We start from the raw sequence: 25569 nt of genomic DNA, 5'->3' as shown, positions 1-25569 counted from the left end.
GTTGCTGGAGGGTAAATGGCAGATTATGTCTGCCATGAGGCCACACCTCCACGGGCTGCTCATGAAGAATGACCAAGGAGATCCGGGCTTCTAATCTTCCTCAATCCTGGAGACACTAGATACCTCTCTCAATGGCAACTCTGATGACCTTTTTTTTTTAAAGATTTATTTATTTATTTATACAAGCACTGGGTACAGTCAGAAGCGCGGGAGGGTGAGAGGTTCACCAGAGCCAGAATGGGGAACAGAACAGGCAGACTGACAAAATACACTGCTGAGGGGAGCAGCAGGCGTGGCAGGAGAGGTCTGCGTGCCATGTAGGACCCTCACAGGCCAGCTGGGGAAGAACCGGCGCTGCAGAGGCTGAAGCCCAGCACTCAATCTCTGTGCCACCAGGGGAGCCCCAACTCTAATGACTTTTTAAAGACTAGATTGCAGCCCCAAACTCTGCTCATCTAACACTCCTTCCTTCCCTCTTTCCCCTACAGGAGTCAGACCCACACCCCAGTGTGGTGCCTCTCCTCACTTCCTCCAGCTTCCTAATCTCTTATATATCTCACTTCACCTTGCTATATCCATGGCAGAAATGTTGAAAAATGTAGTAGGTACTATTTGTGTAAAAATGTGGGAGAAGAGTATCCATACAATAAATACATATATAACTAAGTACATATGCATAAAATATGTCTAAAAGTGCATAAATTGAGCTGGTATCATGGGTTGCTCTAAGAATGGAGCTGGTAGCTAGGGAACAAACTAGGGAGAGGGATTTTTACTATGTAACCTTTCTCACTATTGAATTTTAAACTGAGTGAATGCATTCTCTATTTTAAGAACAATTATGCAATTTTTAAAAATAAGCAATAACTAGGTTGCTAAACAGCATGAGTCCCATTTAAAATATAATAAATTTCATAAATCAGTCAATGTACATTTTTAATATATGAGTTTTAAAAGAAAGAAGGATATAGTGAATGATGTTATAATTTTCTTGCTTTACATATACACACTTTCTAAAATGAACCCCTAATTTTATGCAATAATAAGAAAAGCAATTATTTTGAGGGTGAACAACAATTCTCTGCAGAATCTTCTGCAGCCATGCAGGCAATGACTTCACACAATTTTCCTCCAAAACAACTATCTTCCTAATTTTATGATAATGGAGAATGCAGTCTCTCTGAAAGAGCCTTCCCTATTAAAATGTGTGGTTAACCCAATATGTCTTTTTTAAAGATTTATTTATTTACGCATACAAGAACTGGGGCACAGGCCAGAGGTGTGGGGAGGGTGAGAGGATTCACCAGAGTCAGAGTCGGGGGCAGAACAGGCAGATCTACTGAAATACACTGCTGAGGGGATTATTAGGGGAGGCAGGAAAGAAAGGTCTTCTCTGCAGTGTGGGTCATCTCCCTGGCTGGGGATCAAACTCATGCTGCAGTGACTGTGGGTAGCTTCATAGTTCTGAGACTTAACCCCTTGCACCACCATGGTGGCCCCTAACCCAATATGTCTTAACCTTAACTCCTGCAGCATGAAAAATGTTTAACTCATTTAGAAGACTAGTGCAAAGTCTGTCTCCATGAGTACTTATCTAATTCATGAAGACACTTAACAACACTGGTAATTACTCTATTAACCACAGTAATGAATGACAAATATGAAAACTGAATGCTGAACTTCATTTATATGTCAAATGTCTCTATGGGTTTATGAAGCGATTGCTGGTTTCAAGTGCACTTTGCCCTCCAATTGCTTGTCTACATTTAGGAAATTGACAGACAATGATCAGTTGGTGCCATTGTCCTTCTTTGTGCAAGGCACTGGTAATGTAACAACGAATAGATGGGATTTTGAAATAAGACAAGCACATAGGACACCAAGTAAAAATAGCTCAGTTCTTTTACCATCTCACCCATGTTCTATGTACTTGTGTAGAGAACAATAATGATAAACCTCTAATTCAAAAGATTAGGTTAAAGGAATAAATATATATTTTCCCTTGTTTCAATATGTGAAATTTCTGTCTTTTACAGACTTTTCAACATTGTCTCAAAATTACAAAATCTAAAATGACTCATGTGGTAAGTTATGGCTCTTTGACAATAAGTTTTACAGGCCTGAGTATGAACATATAGAAAAACACATTTTTAAAAAGATTTTAAAAAGATGTAAGTACAGATTTGAGAATTAACAAAAAAAAAAAAAAAGTACTACCGGCAAAACTGTTTTAAACAGCTTCAAAACTGAAGAATTCAGGGAGATAATTCCCTCACATTTGAAAGAGAAAGTGTATAAACAGATTTTCCAACCTTACAGAGATCCCTCGAAAGAAAACTGTTCAATGCTTTTGAAATAATTGAAATGAAGGCCAGACAAAATTTTGTTTCCTGATGATCTTAAATTTTAAAATATGAATAAATTCAGCATCCTTTTTAACTTTACCATCTCAAAAGAATAATTGGTGTGAAGAATCTATGTTAATTGCAATTTTGACTTGATTTTTGAAGACATGGTTTTCTACAATTGTAAGCCATTATCATGTTTCAGAGATCAGACTTACATCCAATTGCCTATATAATTCTGGAATATCAGCAAATAGAATGAACAGACACACCCCCAGCTGTATCATCAGCACAAGGACAAAGATATCTGAGGAAATAAGAGCAAAAATTATCATTTTGAGAGATCAGATCATAGAATGTCACATCTATTGATAGACATATTTTAGATTAAATTTACTTGATTTCTACATCCAAACAGCAGGTCTCACCTCTACAATTTCCATGCACATCCTTGAGACAAGTGAAAAATTTTACATGAATATAAGTATCAATATAAATGTGGGAAATATGCATAGAGTAACATTGACAAAATATATTTTCAATAAATGCCTTGAAGATATGCAAGTATCTGAGTCTCTTTAATCATCTGCCTGCAATCCTTCTCTGGAAAAAAAAAAGGACTGCAAATAAACAAATGTTTAAATTGCAATCATGTGAAGGTCAATGTTCAAGTGCTTCCTCATTCCACAAAGGAGAAGGGCAAAATAATTTTCTCTGAATTAACACATTTTTATGAGGATGTTGAGTCTTCAACTTGTGCTTCCAAATTTTCCCAATTAGAGAGGGAGTAATAGAAAACAAATAAATATCCCCACCATAAACCAAGTCACCCATTTCTCCCAATACACACCTCAACCCCAGAATGTAAGGCGGTGGAAGATGCTTTTTCCAAGAGCCTCCATAATAATCTACAGTCAGATTCCTCCAGAGGAGATCCACTTTCACCTGCCAATAACACTATGTCACCTGCCCATTGCCTTCAGGACAATAGACTCTTTCCAACAGAATGCTGGATGCTCTTCCCACCCCCTCCAGGGTGAATACTGACAAGTGGAAGAAAAAATAAATCTTCCCAACTTGAAGTGATCTCAAGGAAGAGGTGGAGAAAGAAGTCCCAGTATTTACTGCAGCTTGAAGGAAAATAACATAGATGAGGCTGCCTGATGTGCTGTGCAGTCCTGGAAGAGGGGTTGGGAGAACCCAGATAAACACAGCTATGCTGCTCACTGATGACCCAGGCACATCTGAGGACCCCTCACCTTGGATCCAGTATAATTCTACTCACAGTTTGTATAGGTGGGCTGCCTAAATGGTTTTCCTTTAGAGAAGATAAGGGCCACAATGATACAGTTGATTGTGCCCAAGAACCATACAGTGGTGCTCTCAAAACTTGTGAAGTCACTATTACTTCCATTTTTTCCTGAAGCAGATGGAGAACTGGTTAACTCTGAGATGGTGTTATTTTGCTCTGTACAGGCACTAAAAGGGAAACAAAACAATGAAGTTGCTATATGAATATATAGGAGAGAGGAGAGAAAAAGTTATTTATTCAATAAATTGTGCATCCATCCTGTGTATTAAAACTCTATTGGAGAAAAAGGTGACTAAGTCATGATTTTTCCCCTCCAGTGGCTTAAGATCTTGAACATTTATAAGTAGGGTGTCATATAATTGATCATCTAACAGGGAACACATTTGAATGTGAAAGAAAAAAGATTTTGATGGTGTCACTGGGACATCAGATTTAAACTTGCTTTGCCCGGGTAAACTATTATACATGGACACCCTAGATATAAAAGTTCATCATTGATCATTATCATGCAAAACAAAGATAAGTACCAATGAACCACACTATCTAACCGTACTATGGAGAAAAGACCATCACTAGAAATTTGTGTGATTGACTTGAAAAGTCAAAGCATTTGGCAGAATGAAGGTCCATTTGCCTCTCATCATATGGCCCAAGTGTTTGTTGGAAATCAGAGTGTGAGAAGCGAGATCCAAGGCTGTGGTCATACCTGTGCATGTCTGTGGAATACCAAGGCTGCCTCTGGACCAGAATGAAGCCCACAATTTGCATGGCCAGGCTGAGAAGAATGTTGAGAACCACAGAGAGCAGCAGAGGTGGGGAGATCAAGCGTCCTGCAGGTCTGAAAGGCACCAGCTTGGGGTAGGCACCATTCAAGTTCACTGTAAAAAAAATTCAGATTTTATGTTTATGAGAGCAGAAAAATGAGGCATTCATCATCAGAAGAATGGTGTGACTTCTTGGGCCCACATATCTGAGGAAATTAACATATTGAAGTACAGCAAACACTAAGGGAACAAAATAAGGAATGGGTAGATCCTCAAGTCAGATGAGGAATTCTTAAGCGAGCAGACATAAAAAATCACTAGAAGCTTTTTTTTTTTACTATTCAACAGGCAAAGACTATTAAATTATAAGAGGGAAAGCGATCAAATGAACACTCTTGTGCTTTGCTATGGGAACATAAATTGACACAAACTTTCTGCAGGGCAATTTGGCAAAGGATATGAAAAGATTGAAAAATGTTCATAACATTTGACATACTTATTCTGTTTCTGAAAATTTACCCTAAGGCTAAAACATTATAAATGTAGAAAGATGTTCATCACAGCATCTTTTACAATAAATTATGGTACATCTATAGAATAGAACAACATGGAGTCATTAAGAAGTAATGCTTTCAAATATTTCATGACAAAATGGGAGCAACATCAGCAAAATGGTAGCGTAGGCAGCTCCAAGATTCCATCTCTCCAGAGAAACATTAAAAAACAAGGAAAAACTGTCAGAGCTATGAAAAACACACAAAGGTTTATAATACTCAAACCAATACTGAATCAAGAAAAAGGTGACTTCAAAACGGTTGGGAAATGTTGTGGCATTGATGCTTGCCCTGGCCAAAGCCCCTCCTTAGCTCAGGGGTCCCTAGTTATGGAGGGAGAGGGAGCAAGAAGATTCTACCCACAAAGATTTTATCTTGTTTGGGGTTTGCCTGAAAGACTGGTACAAGGGGGCCTCCCCGGTGGCGCAGCGGTTGAGTGCTGGGTTGCAAAGCTGCCCACAGCCTCTGCAGCGCTGGTTCGATCCCCGGCTGCTCCCCAGCCACCGGAGGAGGGTCCCACATGGCACGCAGACCTCTCCTGCCGCCCGCTGCTCCCCTCAGCAGTGTACTTCAGTCCTTCTGCCTGCTCTGCTCCCCGCTCTGGCTCTGGTGAATTCTCTCACCCTCCCGCGCTTCTGACTGTACCCAGTGCTGGTATAAATAAATAAAAATAAAAAAAAATCTTTAAAAAAAAAAAAGACTGGTACAGGTACTTATTTCTTCTTTCTCCTAGAGCAAGCCTCACTCAGGATAGAAAACACACACACTGTTTGAAAACACTGTACAATAATAAACTAGAGCAAATGATTAAAGCTGGCACATAAAATAACTACTTAATATCTGTGAAGAAATTCCAAGAAAACTTTTCTTTGAGAAATTATGGCATTCCAAAGCACATGTGTATATTGGGGGGACATACAACACCACATAGATGCCCAGGGCAAGATGCATGCCCAGCAAAGGGCATCGGCTTGAAACAGCAAATACTGGGAGCAGTATTTTGTTGTTGGTGGTGATGTGTTTTAAGTCATGAGTCTCAAGAAAGCTATGTCAAAACATCAGCTGAACAAAAGCTAAATGGACAGAGATTTCAAGGACCACAAAGAATAACTGAAATAGCTTAGGAAAGTTATTAAGCAATTGACTACTATAGACTTCATAAAACATACAAAAAAATGTCAAACCCTAGGGAAGGGGGAAATCTGATTATCCGAGTTCTTACATTACAATATTCAACTAGCCAAAATAAATTGACAGAAATCATCCCTGAGGAAGCCCAGACATTGTATTTACTGGGAAAAGAGTTTGTCTTAAAAGTCTTAAAAGAATTGTTCTAAATGTATTCAATGAACTAAAGAAAACCATGGAAAAATAACTGAAGGAAATCAGTGAAATAATGTATAAACAAAGTAAGAATGTAAATAACAAGATAGAACTTATAAAAAGGAACCAAAAAAATTCTTTAAAAAAATTCTTTTTAAAATTTCTTTTTATTGGCATTCCTATTTAAAATTTCTATATTAAAGAACTGAAAAGACAATAAAATCTGAATATTTGCAATCATATATTTGATAACATTTTTTTTTATAAATTTTATTGTTATATTCCCCATACAATTGCAGCCCCCCATTCTGACCCCAATCCCTCCCCTCCCGCCCCCCTAAAAGTGTCTCTGGTTCATAGTTTTTTGTTGATTTTGATTTTCACTTTCTTATAGTTATTCATTTTCCTGGTCCCTTATTTAAGTTTTCTAGATGATAACATTTTAATATCCTCAAAATAAAATACTTCAGGACTCAAGAGTCAAAAGACAAAAATCCAATTAAGAAAAGGGGGAAAAGACTTGAATAAATGTTTTTTCAAAGAAGACACCTGGATGACCAATAACAACTAAAAATAAATTCAACACTATTAGTCATAGACAAGTGAAAATCAAAACCCTAACAAGATATCTTTTCATACTTATCGTACCTATCAGAATATCTAAAAAAAAAATTTTTTAGGTTAAATGACAAGTGTTGATGAGGTTGTAGGAAAATTGAAACCTTAATGCATTGCTGGTGAGAAAGTAAAATGATGCAGTCACTACAGGAAATAGTATGAAAATTTCTCAGAAAGTTATAGATGGGCCTCTCTGGTGGCCTCGGGGTTAAGTCTTAGTGCTATCACCGCAATGACCTGAGTCCCATCCCCTGCCAGGGAGCTAAGCCACACATGGCACAGCAGACCTCTCCTGGCTCACCCGCTGCTCCCCAGCAGTGTATTTCAGTAGATCTGCCTGTTCTGCTCCCTACTCTATCTCTGGTGAATCGTCTCAACCCCAGTGCCTCTGGCCTACACCTCAGTTCTTCTGAAACACAAAAATAAAAATAAGTGAAACCTTAAAAAAAAAAAAGTTATAGGTTGCCACATGACCAAGCAATTCTGCTTCTATACTCAAAAGAGTTGAAAACAGGGACTCAAGCAGATATTTTATGCAAATTTTCATTGTCAATAATTCACAGTAGTCAAAAGATGAGAGCAACCCAAGCCTATCAATTGATAAATGGTTAAATGAAATGTGGTATTTACATATAAAGAACTATTGTTCAGTCATAAAAAGCTCTGATCCATGCTACAACATATAGGAAACTTGAAAAGACATTGCTAATCCAAATAAATCAGATGCAGGCACTAATGTTGCATCACCTATATGAAGTATCTTTTTTTTTTAAAGATTTATTTATTTATTTATACAAGCACTGGGTACAGTCAGAAGCGCAGGAGGGTGAGAGAATTCACCAGAACCAGAGCAGGGAACAGAGCAGGCAGAAGGACCGAAGTACACTGCTGAAGGGAGCAGCGGGCGGCAGGAGAGGTCTGCGTGCCATGTGGGACCCTCGCCTGGTGGCCGGGGAGCAGCCGGGGATCGAACCGGCACTGCAGAGGCTGCGGGCAGCTTCACAACACAGCGCTCAACCGCTGCGCCACCAGGGAGGCCCTATATGAGGTATCTTTAAAAGGCACACTCACAGAGACAAAAAGTAAATGAAACAGACCAGAGGTTGAGAGGGAGGACAATGGGAGTTACGGATTAAAGAGTACAGAGTTTGTGTCTAGGGTTATGAAAAAGTCTTGGAAATAGATAACAGTGTTCATTGTACAGTATTGTGAATGTGGTTAATACCCCTGAAATGTACACTTAAAAATGGTGAAAATGACAATAAGAAAAATTAATATACTTAATGACACTGGAAAGTAAATCTAGTTAAATAAAAAAGGATGGACAACATACATAAAGAACACAAAATACGATGATAAAGATCATTTTTAAAAAGGATGAACAATTACATAAAGAACACAATTCAAATTTCTCCAGTTTAAATTAAAATCAAAATTCTGTAATTAGTTAACTCTGGATAGTAGAATAAAGATGGGCTTTTTTTTTTTTTGCAGTGTTTTCTATCTTCTTTCCATAAGGAAGGTATGTTAATCAAAATAAAAACAGAAAATAATCATGTTATTTATCAAAAATAGAGAAACACTTGAAGTTGCTTGCTATGGAGAAGAGAACAATCTGAAGAACTGAGAGCTGTTTCTGAATATCTGAAGGACTGGTGTGGGAAGACCAAGCAGATTGTTTTGTGTCACCCCAAGTACAGAACTGGGATGGGTAAAAGTCCTGATGAGACTGATCTAGCTTGATGTGAAGGAGAACTTTGTTAACAGTAAGGACTGCCCAAGGGTATTCTTTTAATAGATTTAACAGATATTAATGAGCTGCTTTGATATGACAGGCACCATTAGAAGTCCTGGAAATAGAGCAGTGATCAGAGAGAGGTGCAGTTCTGATGAAGGGCACACTCTGAGTGAGGAAAGGGGGGGAGAGCAAAAGCAATTAAAAACATGGTAAATATAATTTCGAATTGCAAAAAGTACAGTTGAAAAAAAGGAAGCAGAACTGTGTGATGAAGACTAACTAGCTCTGTCTTTATTTAAAGTGAGCTTTCAGAGATGGCAACATTTGAGCTAAGATCTGGATAATAAGAAAAAGTCGAAGCCTTTAGAAGATCTAAGGGGAGAATATTTCAGGCAAAGAAAAATGAAAAACAGAAGTACTGAGGTGACCATAAGCTTAGCATTGCTCAAGAGACAGAAAAGACTGGAACAAGTAAGTAAGTGGCAATATGGGCAGAGGTGAAGCTGGAGAAGCACTCAAGAGCCAAATCACCTAAAACTTTGGATTAGTAATGGGAAGTCATTGGAGCACTTTAAGCAAGGGGATGACAATAAAATTTACACTGAAAAAACAACATCTTTACCACTTGTGTGAAAGGTAAACAGGGGTGAGGTGAAGATGACAGGATGGATGCAAAATCAATTGGATCACTTGTAAGCTCCTTACAGTAATACACAGAAAAGGAGGTGCTGCTATGAGGTAGCTACAATGGCGATTCAGAGAAGGGAAGCAGGGGATGTCTGGGAGGCAAAGTCAACTGGACACTCGTATGTATTAGAATTGAAGGATGAAGGAAAGATGACTCCAGTTCTTTGACTTGAACAAATAAGGAGACAGGGTGCTAATTTCATAGAACAAGAGATCCAAGAAGAAAGGAATATTTTTTGTTTTGCTTTTTTTTTTTCACTGATGTATTCTAAGTGCCAATACAAACTAGGTACTTGATTTTAAAGTACTCGTATCAAATCTGGTAAACTAAAGATTTCTGTTTGGGCATTTTTTTAAAAAGATTATTTATTTATGCATACAAGAGCTGGGGTGTAGGCCAGAGGTGCAGGCGGGTGAGAGGATTCACCAGAGACAGAGTGGGGAGCAGAACAGGCAGACTGAAATACACTGCTGAGGGGAGCAGCAGGTGAGACAGGAGAGGCCTGCTGTGCCATATGTGGGATAGCTCCCTGGCCGGGGATCAAACTCATGCTGCAATGGCTGACAATAGATTCATAGTGCTGAGACTCAAACCCTTGCACTACCAGGGAGGTCCCCATTTGGCCATGTTAAGTCTGATTATCCAAGGTTAGATGCTGAGAGCTGTATTTCCTGAATTCAAAATAAGCATCAAAACTAGAGCTATAAATTTGGAATTCATCAGCAAATAGATGACATTATATTCATAAGATTGGTTGAAATTGTTTAAGAAGATGTTGTCGATTGAAAAGACCAAGCAGACCCAGAGTCAGGCCTTGGAACATTACAAAATTCAAAGAAAGACACAGATAAAGGAGCAAGCAACCTTTTGATGAAGGAGAGTGTTGCTGAGAAATCCAAGTACAATCAGGGAAGAGAAGTGGTTGTCTTTTTTGACAGCAAGGAAGCCACACTAGACTTGACCAGAGTAGTGTCAGAGTCGTGGCGGCTGCAGTGTGGATAGTAGTCACTTCCTTGAGCACCTTCTCCAGAAGCAGAGCTTTTGAACAGGTTGGCAAGATAAGTTGGTGAGAAAGCATTTAAGATCATGATAAGGAGAAATAAGAGGGAATCGTGTGCAAGCCAGGCCATGAGGCATGGAGAAGAGGCAATCTGTCTGAGAATGGCACTTATTTTTAATACATCATTAATGTGTGCCTTGGAATCAGCGGTGATTGGAATTGGCTCATAAGGGCCAAGGGCTATGAGATTTGCAAGCCAGTTTATTAAACATAGGCATTATCCAAAGTAAGTTATACAAACTTCCAACTAAATAAATATATTAAAAACAAAGTTAATGAATACTTAAAACTGACAGCTGCCTAATTGTCTCACTACATTTTTGCATTATCTCCATTCTGGAAATTAAAATGGAAGTTAAGTATAAAGGTGTATCACATCTGTAGCCATTACATCATGAGCAATATTTTCAAATTGAGAAAATATTATTTTTAGCATTTAAGAACCATTATGCAACTCACTAGATAAATTACTTACATCACTAGAGTTTCAACAAAGCCTCTGTTGTTTTGCTCATTTGGGTAAAGAAAAATGTCAACCAACATTCCTGTTCGAATTAATTCAGTCATTAATTACAGCACAGGTTGACTATGAATATAAGAGTTGCTGGTTTACTGCTGCCTCCCACCAAACAATATCACAAGGCCAGCACCCAAATCCATGCCTTTGAATATGAGAGTCTGACTGGTTGAAGTGAAAGAACAACGGAATTAAAGATGGCAAATAGAGAAAGTACAGATAACTATTTGATCACTTTGAGAATAAAGAGGAAAACAGCTAGTGGTGAATTTGGAGTCAAGGAAAAGCTTTGAAGAAAGAAAATGTGAAAATATACTTATGTGCTGATGGGAATGATCCTGTAGATAAGACAAAAGTTAATGATATTGAAGAATGATTATTGCAGCAACAAAGTCATCAAGAAGGTAGAAGCATTAAAGTATGAATGGAGCTGTTAGCATTTACATATAACACAGAGAAAAATCAGACTACATGGTAAAGATGATAGTTAATGGGTGGGTTGGAAAACAATTCCATAGCAGGGAAATTGGGACGATAATTCATATTTTAGCAAGGAGATAGGGGCAGGAGAAACATGGTGGTGAAATTACCCTTCATCTCTTTTCTAAATCCTGAGAGGCTAAGAATGGAGATGGGGGGGAAAAGCCATTTAGTTTTTATAAACTGGGCATCTTTCAACTATAACTGTACCTCAAAACACAATGAAAGCATTATTCCTGATTTCAAGGTCGTTTTCTTTTTTTCATTTTAATTGTTTAGTGACCATTATGGAAGTTCTATTTTTTGTAGAAAACAACAAGGCAATTAGCCAGCATTTCCCTTGCTAATACTTTCTTTCAACACTCAAGAACGAGGACCCTATGTGCTCTTTCCTCTTTCTGTACACCTTTGGGAACATGACAGACATCACTGCCCTGTTCCTCCCGGGTGCCAACCCTCCTGAGGTACAAGGAAGGAAACTGAAAGGAGCACTACTAGGAAGAAAGTTTTTAAAATGTCTTACTTGTCACGCCAATAAGAGTTGTAATGGCCAGATCCTGGAACAGAAACTGGTAATTTGAAAGGCTGTTTGTCTCCTGAAAACAAAAACAAAAAGAAAGCAACTCAAATAGGTTATGACCTTGGGGATGAAGTTTGATATGAACTGCATTATTTTTTTCACTTCAATATAGGATTTTTCAAATAAATTTGAAGGAGACCATCTCAGGGGCCTGCTTGGGTTGGTGGAAAGATTAAAGACAAGGCCATGAAGTCCAGTCTCACCAGAAGGACCTCGAGCATCACCTGCTCTCTGGGCTTCTCCTTGGTCCATCGGCATCACCCCTTGTTGGGGGAACATCTCACTCTACAACCCCACTGCTGCTCTCCTTTCTACTGTGAGCAGAAAAGTCAGGTTCTGGCACCATAAAACAATGCAATCCCAATAACCTCCAGTGATAAATGTGTGGGACTCTGCTAATGGAAACAGACAATAACTGAATCCGCTATTTGTGTTCTTGGGTGTTACTGAAATATCCTAATAAAGCACCTAGATAAGAGAATAAAATGTTCAGGTCTTACTGATTTCAAGTAACTCACTTGCATCCCCTACCCTCCCCCCCCCGCCTCTTAATGGAAAGAAGATAGTGATGACTCAATTTTGAGCATGAGTTACTGAATTTCCCAATAGGGTCAAAATTATTATTATAACTTCTCATTTTCCTGACCATTTATTGGCGAGTGGAAAATGACTTAGGTAATCTGAAAATAACTGAACTAAAATCTTCCATCCAGGAGCGAAAGGGCAGGGCATAGAGTAGAATCTAGTTACTTTTCAAATGGAATTCCCTTTCTCACTATAGTTAACAGAAGCCCAAATTTTCAGCTCACTAACAATAGTATGCCTTTCCTCATTTTGTATTTCATTAACTAGTAAAAGCCATTACATGGCCTGCATATTTGGTGGGTGGGGGCATGATATAAATTTTTTTAACTTCTGTATTCAGAGAAGCACTGGCAAGCTAGCTTATCCTCACTTGTAAGAGTCAGTTGCTAAATCATCAAGAATTTTGTGAGATGGTCGTTAAAGGGAGCCAACATAAAAACTAAAATTATATAGATTTACCATTCAATAAATTATAGTAAAAACAAAGGTAGTCAAATAACAAAAAGCCAGCACTTCCTGATTATTTTGCTACAATTTATAGTTATCTGTGTTCTTAAGATTATTTACAACCCTTGTATCTATATGGTGCAAGTAATATATAACAGTATCCAATTGTACATCTCCTGTGTGCTCTGTGCTCAGTGACAGCAGGTAGATAGCTTGAAATCACTCATTGTGGGTGTCTTTACATCACTGTAATTGGCAAACATTAATAATCAGAGCTTGTTTTCCTGGGAGAGTCAGTTATGAAATATTTACTAGCACCCTAATCAGAGGATCATGTTTTATAGATGATTTGCTAGGCAAGAGTCACACTGGGATTGGGAAGATAGGATTGGGAAGATAGAGATCTGGTCCAAACAGGTGAAATGATAATGAGAAAGAAAGGAATATGCTCAGTTCCTATGCTCAGCTACACACAATAAAAAATGGCTATATCAGAGAATTGACACCATTAATTTTTTCAACGTATATTTGTCTGTTTCTTATTTACTTTCAAAAACACTTTAAAGATAGATTTAGAAGGACCAATATCCTGTTTACACTATTTCCTTAGGAAGCATTACAAATTGGGTTTTAGAGCTCACTAACCAAAAGCCTAGGTCCCCAATCATACCCAGTAGAGCAGCAGCACACCAATATACTGAATCATGCTGTACAGAGCCATGTACTTAAACATGCAAAATGAGGTAACAAGAGCTGCACGTCCTTCCCTGTGTGAGAAAAGAAATGAAAAAGTAATGAGATGAAAGTAATGGAAAGAAATGAGGTCAGTTCTATGCGGTTCAGCTGAGATCAGAAGAAAAATCAAAAGCCTGATTATTCGATTGAAGGTCTGATAGTCTGGACCACCTTGAGTCAGTGAGAGCTGGCTGTCAGCATGCCAGATGACCAGATTTTCAGGAAAGACCAATCCTAGGCCAAGGTGCATAGGCCTTGATCCAGTTACGGTTCCAGATTTGGAGTTACCCCTGTTCTTTCTGTGGGTATTATATCAGCAGCTGAACTCAGTGTCAGGAGACCTGGAAACTGCTCCCAGATCTCATACCTACTCAATAATGTGATTTGAAAGGTCATTTCCCTTCTCCCAGTCACAGTTTCTTCATTTGTGAACTAAGGAACTTAAATAAGATGGCAGGTTTGGGAGATATTTTCATGTACGTGCTTCAGGAGTTTGGCAGACTAGCATTCAAGTTTCACTTGCCACTGCCAACTTTTTCTAAAACTGGACCAAGACAATATGGACACTCAAATTAGTCATAGATTAAATTTAAATAGTGTGGAAACAATGAACATGTTCATTTGTGCTACTGTTGAATGACTCTAAGTAAACAGTATATATTTAAAGTATAACTTATGAAATGTCACTTCTATCAGTTTCATTTGGAAAACATGACAGGAGTTTAAATTTCATCATCAGTTGGGCCTCCCTGGTGGTGCAAGGGGTTAAGATGCAACCTATGAAGCTATCCGTAACCACTGCAACATGAGTTCCATCACTGGCAAGGGAGCTGCCCACATGGCATAGCAGACCCCTCCTGTCTCACCCCCTGCTCCCCTCAGCAGTGTATTTCAGTCAAGCCACCTGTTCTGTTCCCCACTCTGTCTCTGGTGAATCTTCTTACCCCCCACACCTCTGGCCTATACCCCAGTTCTTGTATACATAAATAAGTAAATCTTTAAAAAAAATAAATTTAATCGTCATAATGGCTTCCTGGGATTCCAAAATCTAATCCTCAAACTAGAATTTTTCTGGTATCCAGACTTTGCTGCTACCATTTGCTCTTCCTAGAAAATAGTTTCTTCTCCTTTCTTACCTCCCAAGAAAGAATTTTCCACCTCACCCCATATAAAGCAGCCAAAGCCACATCCCCAGCTATCTTTCTACCTTTCACAGTACCCCTGCTTATCTGTGTTTACTGTCTGACTTTTTTACCCAACGAAAGTTTCATGAGATCAAGTGACATTTGATATACTTGTTCCTGGATCCACTGTGCATACAACAATTCCTGGCACTAAGTATCTACTCAATAAATATTTTTCCAATGCAATAACAAATTTCTAAAAATCAGGAGCAACTAGCCAAATAATTTAATGTAGTAGAGAAAGTATAATATTCACAGATAAAACAAAATTTATTCTAATGCAATCTCCAATCCTATGTGGTTGTATGAACTTAGGCACTTCAATTAAGTTCTCTGAGCCTCAATTTCTTTATTTGTAAAGGAAATAGTGGCCATTCCTACAATTAGGTTGTCTTTAAGTATAAGATAATGGGCAACAAAGCACTTTATAAAACTGTAAATACATGCTATATACAATAACCAGAAGTAGCCACAAAACTAAACATTTCTATGATTCCAATAAACTGTAGCAAAAATACATGGTGGGAGGAGAATAAGGGACCAACGGAAATTTTAGTAGGAACAGCAAAAATGAATAAATATTTTGAAAACTGGAGATGGGAAAGATATTCCAAGGAAGCATAGCGAGACAGTAAGGAAAAGAAAGTTTCTTTCAATTCCCCCATGCAAAATGTCTAAGGTAATAGTAAGTAATAGTAATAGTAAGTAGTATAATAATATAATAGTAAGTAGTATAATAATAATATTTAAAGTAATAGTAAGTAGTATAATAATAATAGTAATATGATCATTGACATTCTCAAAGAAGTCACAAGTTCCAGATTCCAATTTTCTGATAACAATCCTTTCATGGATTGTCATCAGAAATATCCCTACTTCCTTAGTGTTATTTTTAACTCCTGATAAGTCCACTTGGAGAGTAGGATGTCCAGGGACAAAAAGTTTCTTCTGTCTTTCCCAGGCAGAACATGGGATTTGCACCTGAAATCTCATAGAGATTAAAACACTGTTTAAAGAAAGCATCTACTTACTTGATAAGGTGAGGTACACACTCAATGTTTGGTGTTTTGGAAGTAAAAGGTGAGGCCACAGATGCCTCTTGTTCTGATAAAGAGATGCCCGCGTGAGCCATTTTCAAAGCCTGAAAGCAAAGAGTCAGCTTACTGTCCATGCATGCTCAGCTGTACTGAGGCCACAAAGGGAATGCTGTTACACTGGCCCCAAGGTGGCCATGGGGATGAGCACTAGCCAGCAGATGACAACTAGCCAAAAAAATGGGGACTCCAGGATCAAATTCTTCCCCATTTAATATATACTGACCACTGAATCATTGTGTGGCTTTGGCCAAAACCCTCCCAAATCTCAACATCAGTCTCTCACATCAAGAGGAATGGAGGTGGTACATATCCCAAGAGGTATTATTTATTGCTAAAGGCTCTAGGTAAGCGCAACTGAATGTGAGATTATGGCCCCGTACACTGGCACCTACTTACCCCACAGTCATTGGCTCCATCACCACACATACCTACAAAGTAACTAAAAGGGAACTGTGTCAATTGTAGAAAACATCAAAGCAATCTTACCTTCTAATTTCTCCAATTAAAAAGATAAAATGAGCTTTACTACTTATGGTTTGAGCTTATTATTTTAAGGGAGTTTCCCAAGAATCTGGTTTGTCTAAAGGTAAAATGTGACATGGCAGTTTATACAATGGTTTCAGAACCTAGCACACCACCCCTGTCTCCAGCCCTGGGTAGGAAGCTTACTGGCGACTGTCAAAAGTGGGTGCTTATGATCTGTCTTAAGATGAGACCGCGTAGAATGGTGGTGAGGGCTCTGGATATGAAACCAGCGTATCTAAATCTTTGACCTGATCATTTTCTTATTTTGACTATCATTTTCTCCTCTACAAAGTGTTATGAGTATTTAGCGGGGTGCTGTACGGGAAAGGGCCAATACACTTTAAAATGATTAACAAATAATAGTTGTGGCGCTGTTAGGAGTATCAGGAGAGAAATCTACCTTGTCAACAGCCATTCAACTAAAAAAAGCAGTGTCATGCCCAACACATCGCAGAAAAAAAACACATCCCTGCCTTGGGATCGGCTTCTGAGGCCAATGTCTGCTCCTTTCTTTAATTGCCACAAAGACCATGGTGCACCTGCACTTTGGAGAGGAACCCTCCGGCAGCATTTACAGGACTCTGCCACCATGAAGAGAGCGAGCTTACTGGCCAAGTGTTCAATCACACCGAGTAGACAAAGCTTTCTTTTTCTTTCTTTCTTTTTTTTTTCCCAGGGGAGAGCATGGACGCAGTCCCTCACTACCACAAATGATGCAGTTGACTACAGATCAGAGCTTTCTGACTGGAGAAGTTTGCTTAAGGACTGACACAAGTGAGAGGAGAATAGGGCAGGAGCGAGTGGGCATGGAGGCGATATTGAGGGGGCCTGATGCCAAAAGGAAAGAAAAGCTCCAGGGCTCAGGGGGACTCCATGAAGAGAAAATTAAGTGTCCCAACAGTGGGCACCACTTGTACTCCATTCTGTCAATGGAAACGCTCTTTTGAAGAAGAGTATTTTTTTTACCAGCCCCAGTTCTTCCCTTTTGGTAACCACTGAGTTGTCTTATAATCTAAAAACTTTTTTTTTGTTCTATTAATTTCAACTATTTGTTGTCCCTATGTACCCCATAGGAGTAAAATCATAAGGTGTATGTTTTTCCCTATCCAACTCATATACTAGGCATAATACCCTCTAAATTCCACGTTGTTAAAAATGGCAGGATTTTATCATTTTATAGTTGTGTAGTCATCCATTTTGCATATATACAATATTACAACATCTTCTCTATCTAATCATCTGTAGGTTATTTCCATTTCTTGGCAATTATAAATAATGCTACAATCAAAATGGGAGTGCATAAAAAAAAGAGTATTTTTTCTGAGTTAGGATGGAGAGGATGCTTTAGTAAAAGAATGTTTTATAATTTTCAGCTTTTGTGAACCTCTTATCATATGAATCTCCCTATATCATAACTGTGATGAAAAATTATAAAAAATAAAGTCTAGATTTTTATTGTACTTTCAGGAGCTATGTGCAAACTACCTATCTAGGTATATTTTTCACCATACCCTTTCATGGCCCTTAAGATTCAGTGGTTCTCAACTCTGGGACTTGACTTATATGAGGAGCTTCGTAAAATTCTAATGCCCAAAGTCCCATGTGAGTAATTTAAACAGAATCTCTGAACAGAGGTGCTCAGGTGTTGCTGTTTATTCAAAACACTTGAAGTAAACTTTCTTGTGCAGCCAGGTTAGGAACCACTGCCAAAGGCAACTCGAGTGACTTCCTGGGCCTCTAACTCGCCCCTGACTATCACATCTCAATGCATGTGACACCACTGAATTGGGAAAGAACTTACTCCAATTTCTGAAATTCTTCCACCAGACTCGATTTCTGCCCAGGGGACATTCTTGCAAAGATGGTCCCATTTATCAGTATCTGCAAAAAAGCAAAAGGGAAATGTTTTATCATGTCAACTGGTCCTACATCAAATAGGTAATGACTCAAACACTGAGCAATGATATCCATGGATGAGGGGAAAAAAAATGTTTTCAATCCTCCTCTGGATTTTAAAACAGACATTGAGGATTTGGTCAGCTATAAGGGGCCAAAGGATATCAAAATCACTAAAGATGAGTACTTAAGAAAATATATTTGATGAACATTAAAACCTACAAGAATTTAGCTTAGCTGCCATAGAGAATATGGTGCTAAAAAATCCTTCACTTAATAAGAGTATGAGAAGCTACAAGACAAAAAAGAGTCAGAATTACAGAAGGGAAGGGATTTCTTCTCAGAAATTTGTTCAGAACAAGCAGGAAAAAAAAAAAGTCTATGTGAAATAGTGATTCTTTGAAGTCTTTGACTTTACCATACCATCTGGGTTTGGCCAATTGTGAACCTCAGCTGATATCCCAAGCCTCCTTGGACCATGGAACATTGATGGTTTGGGATATATAAACCTGTGCCAGCATCCTCCTGAGCTCTATTCTACAGAGCACAATTTTTTCTGCTAGATCTGTATGGTCCTACTCTTCTTGGCAGTGAATTAAGCTTAGTATTTAAGTCTCTATTAGTCTTTAAGTCTAATATTAAGTCTCTATTAGTCTCACTTAGTCTTTAAGTCTCTATTCCTTTCTACCACCCCTCCTTAAACAGTACCTAAAATGGTCAGAAACTGAATATGAATAATTTCTTTTTGGCTACATTGAATGTAGTCTTTCTCTACCTTATTCACTTATACTATAATATACATATAATATATATTATATGTATATATTTATATATAAACTGCTACACACACACACACACACAAAACTGACCTGCTCCCACCATGAATTTGTTTTTCAGGAGAAAAGTTTTAAGTTTTTTAAGTTTAACCCTCTTCTGTACAGAGGCTCTCTATCAAAAACCTAATGGAATTCCTCTTTCATTGTTCTGATTTTCACTGTAAGTACAGGACTTCCACTATTGTAAGACTCCTAAACATAGTAATATAGTGACAGCTATCCAAAAGCAATCTTTATGACTTGAGAAGTCACTGATTCTTTAATCTTATGATTGGTGGGAGATTGGATAATCACATTTATTTCAAATCTAAAAGGAAATGGACAACAATAATATTGGCAAAAATATTCACCTGGCTTATACTATATCCAATAGTTATACCTTACTTCTTGAAAGGTTTAAATTAACTTAAGATCATGTTCTGTAAGTGACATCATCAGTCTCTTTACTGGGACATTGGTATCCTCCTAGAACTTACCTTTGACAGGAGGCTACTGAAATGCTGACTTATGACCTGAAAGGATCTTCCACTTAGGGCAAAGTGGTAACTTCCCTCTCTGCCATTATCAGAGACTTCTTGCCTGATGTAATTATCCTGCAAAGCAAGACACAGTTATATTAGACCAAATATGGTGATGAGAGTCCAGGGTCTCCCTTTAAAAATCATACTCCAATCCTGATTCCTCAGAGAAGCACTTCCTCTTTGCTAGATCAATCTTTGCACATCACAACCTCCAGTGAATAGAAGAATAACACTTACTCATGTCCTGTTCTTATACTGATTTGATCTCAGTGAGTCCCAGAGAAGAGCACATTTCACACATTTCAAGTGTAAAATACAAAAGCACTGCAGCTTAACAAATCTCTCCCTGAAGTGAGAACTCAACAATTCTTACAATTTTTTCTTACAGAATTAAAATTGTTCCACAAGGACACAATAGAGATAGGATGCTGGTAAGAGTGGAATAAATGAATAAAACAGTCCACCCCACCCTAAAGACATTTCCAATGCACACTGCAATGTCTCTCAGGGGTCTAAATCCCCTTTGAACCCAATGGGATGGCTGGGGGAAATGGAAAATTGGATTTGCAGTCCCATTTACTACATTCTTTCTGCCTACAGAGTCAGTGATTTTTTAACTTTAAAAGGGTGAATTATTTCCAGCACCCAGGAAAGCACTACACCTTAAAACTCAGTAGGAATGTTTCAAGAAACAGATATAATTGAGTTCATGGAACTGCATATGTGTTAGACATTTGGAGTATGCTGACTCTGGGTCACTTGCACAACTTTGCTGTCAAAGCTACTCAGTTGCCAGCACAGTGAGACCAATTAGGTAATATGGCAGAAAGTCAGCTTTTAGGTATACCTGATTCCCGTATACAAAGTGTTTCTTTTCTTCTATTAATTTCCAGGATATGGATGCTGGTGATGGCCCAGAGCCTTCATTTGCTTCAATGAGAATAATTTTCTGGTTTTCATAAACCATTCCAGATTTTCTGGCCACAGTTATTGCAGTCTGCAGGTTGTCTCCTAAGAAAAAGGAGAGTGTCCCAAGATGAGATTGAAGAGTTAGAACCAATTCACATAAGGTCTAGGAATGGAAAATGAGTTCAGGCTATATTTTAGGTGTGAGAAGAAATCATATTCAAGTTTGCTCTCAACCCATAGTAGGTAACCAACAATATTTGCTAAATGACTTAAGGTCTTTTTTTATGTCAAATCCTCACTGCCTTCAGTACATTTTGATGTGTACCTGTGATCATTACAGTCCTTATCCGGGCCGAGATGAGCTCTTCTAGGACAGGTTTTGTCTCCTCCTTCAATTGATTCTCCAAGATCAATAATCCCAGAAATATCAGGTCTGATTCTACCTTGTCCCTAGAAGTATATAAATATTATTAAACAGAAATGGCACATTCTGGTCTTTCCTATTGAAAGTAAAACAAAAATAAAGATGAACATCTTCCTGTTGAGTGGTTTTCATTCACTCACTCACTCAAGCCTTGTTTCTTCAATACTGAATATGTGCCAGAATTATCCAGAATGAAGACAGGAAGGACACAAGGGATATTGAGGCATTTTCTCTAACTGAATCAAGAGGAAGGGAAAGTACTCATTAAACAAAAGACGTCCCTTAACCTTCATAGTGAGGAAACTAGATGACCTCGATGCTCTCTTCCACCTGCTATGGATACCCTGATTCTCATCACCTCGTGCCCACCAGAGAGATCTTCTAGCACTGGTATAAAACATCATGAAAAATAAGTGAGACACGAGAAAAATGAAACAAAATGCCAGTTTCTGCAGAAACCAAAGCTATAATCTATTCCAGCAGGTCTGAGGCCATGATTGCAACAAACAGACAAATAAATAATAGCCCCTCGTTTGAGGCCAAGAGTCCCAATGCTTTTCTCTGAGCTGCAGCAATGCTCTCCTGCACTGGGTGCATGCAGTACAGAGAAGTGGGCCCCTGAGGCTCCTTCCATCACAAGAACATCTCCAAGACCTTCCACAGGATCCAATGCAGGAGGAACATTTGTGGTTGGGGTGCAAAGATTCTTCCAAGATTCATTTATTGGTGCCCAGATACCATGAGGAGCTACAAGCGTAAGACCCCAGCACTGCTGAAACTAGCTGACACGAGGTAAAACCAGAGCTCAGGAATGTCCCAGAGCCTTGCTCACCATGTGTGTCTCAATGCTGGCCTCACTTTGGGTTCTGCATGAAATGGAGTTAGTCATGCTCTCAGGACATTGCTATCTGTACCAGAATGGCAGGAAGTGGGCAGTTTGAAATAGTTACCTTACAGCAGACTCGGAATGATGGTATTTCCTATTCTGAAATTCCAAATTATCTTTCCAGCTTCATCTATCACTGAATTCTTAATCCTACCCCCAACCTCCAACCAAATCACTCACCATGGATGTGATCTGTACTGAGCCACCTCTAAATATTTGCTCTGCTTTAAAATATTCTTTCTGATTTGATGGAAAACTCATAAGCTGCCCAGTATCTGACACTGAAATCCTCCCTGTATATTGAGACCCAACTCACATGGACCTACCCCATAAAGAATTCCCCAGGCAAATAACTGCTCCCCCAGCACATTACTCTACCTCAATTTAGTTCAGGTTTTATTTGTTCATGTATTATCATTTCTAATCTGTCTCTTTGTCTCACCTTCTTAAGAACTTACAGTGAATCACCTGGTTCAACATTAAATTCAACAATGCCCATGTGGTACCTGATACAGGATGTACTCACCAAATATTTGCCTCCTTTTTAAAGATTTTTTTTTAATATTTGAATTTTGTTTGCTAAGCAACCTAGGAAAATTTATTTCCTCTTTTGGAAATTCTAATGCCACACAGGTTCTCAAAACACTGAAGTCAGTCCGTCAAGTAGGTGACCACTTAACATACACCTAAGTAAGTGCAAGGAACAAAGCAAAAGAAAAGGAGGGGAGAATAAACAGAATATAGTTGCCTCTAACCTCAGAGACTTAACTCTGGAGGACAGAATTAGACTAGATCTCAGCTACATGGAAGTCTGGGAAAAGCACTATGATTATGCGTAATGAAGAGCCCGATGGCAGGGCTGGGGTGAGTCAGGGATTGTCAACAGGAGCAGCACTGACTCCAGGGGACAATTTGGAAATTTCTTAAACGTCTATACAAGATTTTCTGCAACAATGAATGCACAATAACTGTATCCCACATGACTTTTGATGTTTTACAAAATCATAGGCACTAAGAAATTGTTATACTTTCCTAAGCCAGGATAGACTAAAACTGCTTATATTATGTTATTATATTATACAGTATGCTGTACTATTATAGTATATATATACCCTATTTTATATTAGAAAAGTGTAGAATTGTTTATATTTCCCCTTGATTTGTGGTATCAATGAACACAAAGTATGTTTGCGCATTTATAATATTGTATTGATTTTTCCAGGAATGTAACTACCATGTAAACAGAGAGGAGAAGGCACTGTTTTCCCAGAGTATTTAACCCTTTCAGAATCACCTCACTGACAGCAAGACTGTAAAAATTTCTCCTTCATAAAGCATTCCTGTCCCAGTCTGCATTCATAGGGCTGCAGTCCAATAACTCCACACAGGTGCAAGCAACGATTTCTCCACTTGGTTTAGTACAGTGAGCTGAGTCTTTATTGAACTATCTATTACTTTTTGTAATACACTTATATTTTGACTTTTATCTTTACTCTATAGAAGAGCATTGCATACTTTTATTATTTTTAAAAGATTTTTTATGTATGTATACAAGAACTAGGGTACAGGCAAGAGGTGTGGAAAGTGAGAGGATTCACCAGAGACAGAGTGAGGAACAGAACAGGTAGGTTGACCAAAGTACATTGCTGAAGGAAGCAGGTGGCAAGACAGGAGAGGTCTGCTGCGCCATATGGGTATCTCCTTGGCCGTCCAGGGATCGAACTAGTGCTGCAGAGGCTGCGATAGCTTCATAGTGCTGTGCTTAACTCCTTGCACCACCAAGGAGGTCCTGCGTACTTATATTTATACAGAGAAAATGTGCAGATAATGCTACCTATAAATTTTATTTTAGTATAGTAGAGAGAGTGGTCCAAAATAAAGTTACAAAAAGAGAGTCTTGAGTTTGTCAGGACTGAACACAAATATGCTAGACCCCCCAAATTTGAAATTCTAAACAACAAAATAAACCTTGATGATCTCCACAGCACTATTGCTAATAGTGACTGATAGACAGCCTTAGACATGACATTGAAGGTGAAATAAGCATGATTAGACTCAAAACAGTGAAAAGTGAAACAAATAAATTTGAAGTAATATTCAAGCTCATTTTAGTTTTGAACATCCTTATTTTTTATCTAAACATCTCAAAACTTTCTCTAATGGCCCTTCCAAAGTTTTTCTTAAAATATTTCCTCAATATGTTTTAAATCAAGCTCTATTTGTTTCATTAAGTAGTGTACTTCCTATCAATTTTTTCAGAGACATGTTAATATCTTTTAACTTTTAACTGACTCCAACTATAATTTAAAGACAAACTACTTATATGTGGCTCAAAAATGGGACCATGAACCTATTTTCAAACTCTCTAAAAAACTGGTTACATTTTTATGTCTGTTTCACAATGTTGTATAATCAAATCCTATTTCACAGGACACACAGTTCTCTCTCATACATTTTCTCATACATTCTCCCAGTGAGTGACCACATGAACTTTGTGATATATGCAGGCAATGATGACTATATTAGTGTTTAACAATGTTCAGAGACATTTCACACACACAAGTAAAGCAAGCCATGTCACTGAGCATACCACCCAATCTGGCACATCTACTCACCAAACCATTCAACTTGATCAAATTCCTCCTTACCTTCTCAAGGAAGTGGTGTAGTGGTCTATTTCCAGTTTTTTGTAGGCCAGGGCTATGACTCGGAAACCCTGTGTCGTGTAAATCTGAAGTTCACTAACAAAACTAGTTGGTACTGTTCAGAAAACAACACAGGATTAATATGCAATATTGACTCAGTTGGTACTGTTGGGCAATTGTTTACAAACAGATCCAAATCTTGCCTATGAAAACACACTTCACACTTCTCAAAGGGTACACAAATAAGTAGTAGAAGCTCTAAATATATATAGTCAGAGTTGATCTCTTGGGATCCAGTGAGTTGGGAATGAGAAGGAAGCAGGTGAAAAGAAAAAAAGAAAGAAAAAGGATGGGAAATGGGAAATGCATGATTCTTTTTTTCTCCAGTTTAGCCAACAAATATTGATTGAGAGTCTACTTTGTGTCCAGCATTGACTGCAAAGATTAAGCCACAGGCCACTCCAAGGCCCTTTGTGCAGTGGTGTGCTGTGGAGGTGCCAGTGGCCTCTTTGTGACGGTGAGGAGGCAGTTAGGTGAAGGAAGGAACAGGTAATTTGGCTGAGGAAAATCATCACAGAACAGCAAGACCTGAGTAATTAGTTGAACTCAAAAATGCACAGGATGTTAGGATAGGAGTGTTAAAGCATATCAGCAAATTTTGACTGACTTTGGCAAGACTTGTATGTGAGTGTGTGTGTGTGTGTGTGTGTGTGCTTATATAAAATTCTGAAGGAGTTTGCCATTTTCCTGGGGCCTATGGAAAGCAACCAAAGAATGAAACAGGAAAGTGACAACTTAGTAATTCTATATAATGAAAAACCAATCTGGTCACAGTATGAAAGGTGAATCAGGGTATGGGATACTAAGGATGGGGGAGGGTCAGGTGAATTTACCAACTAT

The 25569-nt window shown here is 38.4% G+C and overlaps 1 protein-coding gene across 1 annotated transcript in view; it reads right to left on the bottom strand.

Moving 5' to 3' along the window:
- Window positions 1-25569, bottom strand: part of ATP13A4 (ATPase 13A4) — a gene marked incomplete at its 3' end in the record, with an annotated part of 104324 nt that overhangs the window by 5151 nt on the left and 73604 nt on the right. Inside the window, exons 17-28 of the mRNA XM_084232212.1 lie at window positions 24673-24784; window positions 21040-21164; window positions 20653-20816; window positions 19761-19877; window positions 18354-18433; window positions 16424-16466; window positions 15962-16071; window positions 13682-13778; window positions 11923-11995; window positions 4364-4535; window positions 3631-3824; window positions 2564-2652 (exon numbers count right to left, since the gene is read on the bottom strand). Of these exons, the coding sequence (XP_084088338.1) occupies window positions 2564-2652; window positions 3631-3824; window positions 4364-4535; window positions 11923-11995; window positions 13682-13778; window positions 15962-16071; window positions 16424-16466; window positions 18354-18433; window positions 19761-19877; window positions 20653-20816; window positions 21040-21164; window positions 24673-24784 (1376 nt within the window). The remainder of the gene's footprint in view (window positions 1-2563; window positions 2653-3630; window positions 3825-4363; window positions 4536-11922; window positions 11996-13681; window positions 13779-15961; window positions 16072-16423; window positions 16467-18353; window positions 18434-19760; window positions 19878-20652; window positions 20817-21039; window positions 21165-24672; window positions 24785-25569) is intronic.

Source organism: Talpa europaea (genome assembly GCF_964194135.1).
Source record: "Talpa europaea genome assembly, chromosome: 4".
In the NCBI taxonomy this organism is placed as follows: Eukaryota; Metazoa; Chordata; class Mammalia; order Eulipotyphla; family Talpidae; genus Talpa; species Talpa europaea.
This window is presented reverse-complemented; position numbering and strand designations above follow the sequence as displayed.